A 6,086-nucleotide genomic window follows, 5' to 3' on the forward strand; every position below is an offset into this window, starting at 1 on the left:
ATCACATCTTAACACCAGCTAGAGATAATTTCTCTGTCCCCATTTACAAATGACTCATCTTTTTGCATTAAGATACATAAAAAAAAAATCTGCAGCAAGAAAATACATTGCAAATCACATTTTACACAACTGAATTACTAAATTACTTTTCTCTCAACAAAGCAGAACTCATTTTCTCCTATGAGAAAAGTTGTGACCATATGGAGAGATGAATGATAAACCACAGGCATGCATTTGTCATACAAGCAGAGTTATATGTTAAATTTTAATCAATACTGATCCCAAACTCACTCTCAAGATTTCAAAAAAGGGCAAGGAACTTTTTTCAACAAATGATTCCAACAGTGGAAGTCCAAAAAGATGAAAAACACTACACGATAAAGAAATGTATTAATTATTTCTTTAAGGGTCAGAGAGCTTCCTAGAGAAAGGAAAAGCAGAGTGGGCATCTCCACCCCTCAGCACTTCTGCGGCTTGGGGAAATCACTCAAGAAAGGGAGGGTGCATTCTGAGGAGCCAGCTGGCCTTGCTTTCCATACCAAACTAGGCAACGTTTCAATATGCTATCTCAAAATTTTCAATAGTAATTTGATTTCATTAACATTCTCTCCAGCTGAAAATTGCAGACAGCTCATAATATAGTATGATGTTGGTGAAGTTTTGGATCCTAAGCATCCCTTTGTTCCTGTTTTCTAATATTAGAAGATACTGTGCTATAAGTAGAGAGCAGTTCTAAAATTCTTGTAAGACTCCACATTAAAATGGAACAGAACCATAAAAATGCTTAATGCAATACAGATGTGACTGGAAATGTTAACACAGCCCCAAATGACTAATTTCTACAATTGGATATGTTAATCTTTAAATAAAAATGCCGTATTTTAACAAAGGCTAAGTTTAAGCCACTGCTTAATAAAAATAAGCACCACTCTACTACATTCCAGATATGCTGTTATACTTCCCGAAGGCAAATCCTTTGCTACTGCCGCTGCCAAGCCTCCGCCACCCCTTGTTGCAGCAGACAACACCCAAATCTACACAATGCAGCACACACTAGTCACATTTCCCAGTGTGCACAAAAGCATCTAAATTTACATCTCCACAGACACCAGAAAACATCCTGTCGTGGAAGACAGTCACTTCATCCTATGGATTAAGATAAAATGCACCGGGTCTGGCCCATCCACACCCACAAGCGCTGTGCGTTGCATTGCACGCTGCCTGGCCGTGTTGTGCCCCGGCCTTACCCTGCAAGCACTGCGTGTTGCACTGCACGCTGCCTGGCCGTGTTGTGGCCCGGTCTTGCACTGCAAGCGCTGCATGTCGCATTGCACGTTGCCTGGCCGTGTTGTGGCCCGTCATCGCCCTGCAAGCGCTGCATGTCGCATTGCACGCTGCCTGGCCGTGTTGTGCCCCGGCCTCGCCCTGCATGTCACATTGCATGCTGCCTTGCCATGTTGTGTCCCGGCCTCGCCCTGCATGTCACATTGCACGCTGCCTTGCCATGTTGTGTCCCGGCCTCGCCCTGCATGTCGCATTGCACGCTGCCTGGCCCTGTTGTGTCCCGGCCTCGCCCTGCATGTCGCATTGCACGCTGCCTGGCCGTGTTGTGCCCCGGCCTCGCCCTGCATGTCGCATTGCACGCTGCCTGGCTGTATTGTGTCCCGGCCTCGCCCTGCATGTCGCATTGCACGCTGCCTGGCCCTGTTGTGTCCCGGCCTCGCCCTGCATGTTGCATTGCACGCTGCCTGGCCGTGTTGTGCCCCGGCCTCGCCCTGCATGTCGCATTGCACGTTGCCTGGCCCTGTTGTGTCCCGTCCTCGCCCTGCAAGCGCTGCGTGTTGCACTGCACGCTGCCTGGCCGTGTTGTGCCCCGGCCTCGCCCTGCATGTCGCATTGCACGCTGCCTGGCCCAGTTGTGCCCCGGCCTCGGCGTGCATGTCGCATTGATGCTGCCTGGTCCTGTTGTGCCCCGGCCTCGCCCTGCATGTCGCATTGCACGCTGCCTGGTCCTGTTGTGTCCCGGCCTTGCTCTGCATGTTGCACTGCAGGCTGCCTGGCCCTGTTGTGTCCCGGCCTTGCCCTGCATGTTGCATTGCATGCTGCCTGGCCGTGTTGTGTCCCGGCCTCGCCCTGCATGTTGCATTGCACGCTGCCTGGCCCTGTTGTGTCCCGGCCTCGCCCTGCATGTTGCATTGCACGCTGCCTGGCCGTGCTGTGTCCCGGCCTCGCCCTGCATGTTGCATTGCACGCTGCCTGGCCGTGTTGTGCCCCGGCCTCGCGCTGCATGTCGCATTGCACGCTGCCTGGCCCTGTTGTGTCCCGGCCTCGCCCTGCATGTCGCATTGCACGCTGCCTAGTCCTGTTGTGCCCCGGCCTCGCCCTGCATGTTGCATTGCACGCTGCCTGGCCGTGTTGTGCCCCGGCCTCGCCCTGCATGTTGCATTGCACGCTGCCTGGCCGTGTTGTGCCCCGGCCTCGCCCTGCATGTTGCATTGCACGCTGCCTGGCCGTGTTGTGCCCCGGCCTCGCCCTGCATGTTGCATTGCACGCTGCCTGGCCGTGTTGTGCCCCGGCCTCGCCCTGCATGTTGCATTGCACGCTGCCTGGCCGTGTTGTGCCCCGGCCTCGCCCTGCATGTTGCATTGCACGCTGCCTGGCCCTGTTGTGTCCCGTCCTCGCCCTGCATGTTGCATTGCACGTTGCCTGGCCGTGTTGTGCCCCGGCCTTGCCCTGCAAGCGCTGCATGTCGCATTGCACGTTGCCTGGCCGTGTTGTGCCCCGTCCTCGCCCTGCAAGCGCTGCGTGTTGCACTGCACGCTGCCTGGCCGTGTTGTGTCCCGGCCTCGCGCTGCATGTTGCATTGCATGCTGCTTGGCCGTGTTGTGCCCCGGCCTCGCCCTGCATGTTGCATTGCACGCTGCCTGGCCGTGTTGTGCCCCGGCCTCGCCCTGCATGTCGCATTGCACGCCGCCTGGCCCTGTTGTGCCCCGGCCTCGCCCTGCATGTTGCATTGCACGCTGCCTGGCCCTGTTGTGTCCCGGCCTCGTGCTGCATGTTGCATTGCACGCTGCCTGGCCCTGCATGTTGCATTGCACGCTGCCTGGCCCTGTTGTGTCCCGTCCTCACCCTGCATGTTGCATTGCACGTTGCCTGGCCGTGTTGTGCCCCGTCCTCGCCCTGCAAGCGCTGCGTGTTGCACTGCACGCTGCCTGGCCGTGTTGTGTCCCGGCCTCGCGCTGCATGTTGCATTGCATGCTGCTTGGCCGTGTTGTGCCCCGGCCTCGCCCTGCATGTTGCATTGCACGCTGCCTGGCCTGTTGTGCCCCGGCCTCGCGCTGCATGTTGCATTGCACGCTGCCTGGCCCTGTTGTGTCCCGGCCTCGTGCTGCATGTTGCATTGCACGCTGCCTGGCCCTGCATGTTGCATTGCACGCTGCCTGGCCCTGCATGTTGCATTGCATGCTGCCTGGCCCTGCATGTTGCATTGCACGCTGCCTGGCCGTGTTGTGTCCCGGCCTGGCCCTGCATGTCGCATTGCACGCTGCCTGGCCCTGCATGTCGCATTGCACGCTGCCTGGCCCTGCATGTCGCCCCGCAGGCTGCCTGGCCCTGCATGTCGCCCCGCAGGCTGCCTGGCCCTGCATGTCGCATTGCAGGCTGCCTGGCCCTGCATGTCGCATTGCACGCTGCCTGGCCCTGCATGTCGCATTGCACGCTGCCTGGCCCTGCATGTCGCATTGCACGCTGCCTGGCCCTGCATGTCGCATTGCAGGCTGCCTGGCCCTGCATGTCGCATTGCACGCTGCCTGGCCCTGCATGTCGCATTGCAGGCTGCCTGGCCCTGCATGTCGCCCCGCAGGCTGCCTGGCCCTGCATGTCGCCCCGCAGGCTGCCTGGCCCTGCATGTCGCCCCGCAGGCTGCCTGGCCCTGCATGTCGCCCCGCAGGCTGCCTGGCCCTGCATGTCGCCCCGCAGGCTGCCTGGCCCTGCATGTCGCATTGCACGCCGCCTGGCCCTGCATGTCGCATTGCACGCCGCCTGGCCCTGCATGTCGCATTGCGCGCCGCCTGGCCCTGCATGTCGCATTGCACGCCGCCTGGCCCTGCATGTCGCATTGCGCGCCGCCTGGCCCTGCATGTCGCATTGCACGCCGCCTGGCCCTGCATGTCGCATTGCGCGCCGCCTGGCCCTGCATGTCGCATTGCGCGCCGCCTGGCCCTGCATGTCGCATTGCACGCCGCCTGGCCCTGCATGTCGCATTGCGCGCCGCCTGGCCCTGCATGTCGCATTGCACGCCGCCTGGCCCTGCATGTCGCATTGCGCGCCGCCTGGCCCTGCATGTCGCATTGCACGCCGCCTGGCCCTGCATGTTGCATTGCGCGCCGCCTGGCCCTGCATGTTGCATTGCGCGCCGCCTGGCCCTGCATGTTGCATTGCGCGCCGCCTGGCCCTGCATGTTGCATTGCGCGCCGCCTGGCCCTGCATGTTGCACTGCACGCCGCCTGGCCCTGCATGTTGCACTGCACGCCGCCTGGCCCTGCATGTTGCATTGCACGCCGCCTGGCCCTGCATGTTGCATTGCACGCCGCCTGGCCCTGCATGTTGCATTGCACGCCGCCTGGCCCTGCATGTTGCATTGCACGCTGCCTGGCCCTGCATGTTGCACTGCACGCTGCCTGGCCCTGCATGTTGCACTGCACGCTGCCTGGCCCTGCATGTTGCACTGCACGCTGCCTGGCCCTGCATGTCGCCCCGCACGCCGCCTGGCCCTGCATGTTGCATTGCACGCTGCCTGGCCCTGCATGTTGCATTGCACGCTGCCTGGCCCTGCATGTTGCATTGCACGCCGCCTGGCCCTGCATGTCGCCCCGCACGCCGCCTGGCCCTGCATGTCGCATTGCACGCCGCCTGGCCCTGCATGTCGCATTGCACGCCGCCTGGCCCTGCATGTCGCATTGCGCGCCGCCTGGCCCTGCATGTCGCATTGCGCGCCGCCTGGCCCTGCATGTCGCATTGCGCGCCGCCTGGCCCTGCATGTCGCATTGCGCGCCGCCTGGCCCTGCATGTCGCATTGCACGCCGCCTGGCCCTGCATGTCGCATTGCGCGCCGCCTGGCCCTGCATGTCGCATTGCGCGCCGCCTGGCCCTGCATGTCGCATTGCACGCCGCCTGGCCCTGCATGTCGCATTGCGCGCCGCCTGGCCCTGCATGTCGCATTGCGCGCCGCCTGGCCCTGCATGTTGCATTGCACGCCGCCTGGCCCTGCATGTTGCATTGCACGCCGCCTGGCCCTGCATGTTGCATTGCACGCTGCCTGGCCCTGCATGTTGCACTGCACGCCGCCTGGCCCTGCATGTTGCACTGCACGCTGCCTGGCCCTGCATGTTGCATTGCACGCTGCCTGGCCCTGCATGTTGCATTGCACGCTGCCTGGCCCTGCATGTTGCATTGCACGCTGCCTGGCCCTGCATGTTGCATTGCACGCCGCCTGGCCCTGCATGTTGCACTGCACGCTGCCTGGCCCTGCATGTTGCACTGCACGCTGCCTGGCCCTGCATGTTGCACTGCACGCTGCCTGGCCCTGCATGTCGCCCCGCACGCCGCCTGGCCCTGCATGTTGCATTGCACGCTGCCTGGCCCTGCATGTCGCCCCGCAGGCTGCCTGGCCGCGCCGCCTTACCCAGCCTCCCGAAGGGCAGGCGGTTCCTCTCGCCCAGCATGAGGTTGAAGCGGGGGTGGTCGCGCCGCAGGCGGCGCCAGTGGCCGGTGGCGAGCAGCAGGCGGGACACCTCGGCGTAGACGCTGCTGTTCTCGTCGCGCACCACGAAGGTGAACATGGCGCCATGGGCCGGCGCGCGGCAGCGGCTCAGCGCGCGGACAAGCGGCCCGCCCGGGCCCTGCGCTGCCCCCGCTCCCGGCGCCGCCTCATGCCGCGGGGCCCGCTCGCTCCCTCAGGGAAGGGGGCGGGGCCAGCGCGCCGGCTAGGAGCGCGCGCGGCGGGGGGGGGGCGCCACCCGACCAGCCCTCTGCCGCGAGCCGCGCCACCCGGATCCGGAAGGCCGCCTGCCGCTCGGCCGGAAGTG

The 6,086-nt window shown here is 62.4% G+C and overlaps 1 protein-coding gene across 4 annotated transcripts in view; it reads right to left on the minus strand.

The window, feature by feature from the left end:
- TTL (tubulin tyrosine ligase) overlaps positions 1–6,031 on the minus strand; it is a 36,769-nt gene extending 30,738 nt beyond the window's left edge. For all 4 annotated transcript variants that reach the window (XM_075925899.2, XM_075925897.2, XM_075925896.2 and 1 more), the window contains exon 1: positions 5,684–6,031. In XM_075925899.2, the coding sequence (XP_075782014.1) occupies positions 5,684–5,840 (157 nt within the window). In that variant the 5' untranslated portion in view covers positions 5,841–6,031. The remainder of the gene's footprint in view (positions 1–5,683) is intronic.
- Positions 6,032–6,086: the final 55 nt, after the last annotated feature.

This window comes from Pelodiscus sinensis, chromosome 3 (assembly GCF_052426305.1).
Source record: "Pelodiscus sinensis isolate ZL-2025 chromosome 3, ASM5242630v1, whole genome shotgun sequence".
Lineage (NCBI taxonomy): Eukaryota > Metazoa > Chordata > Testudines > Trionychidae > Pelodiscus > Pelodiscus sinensis.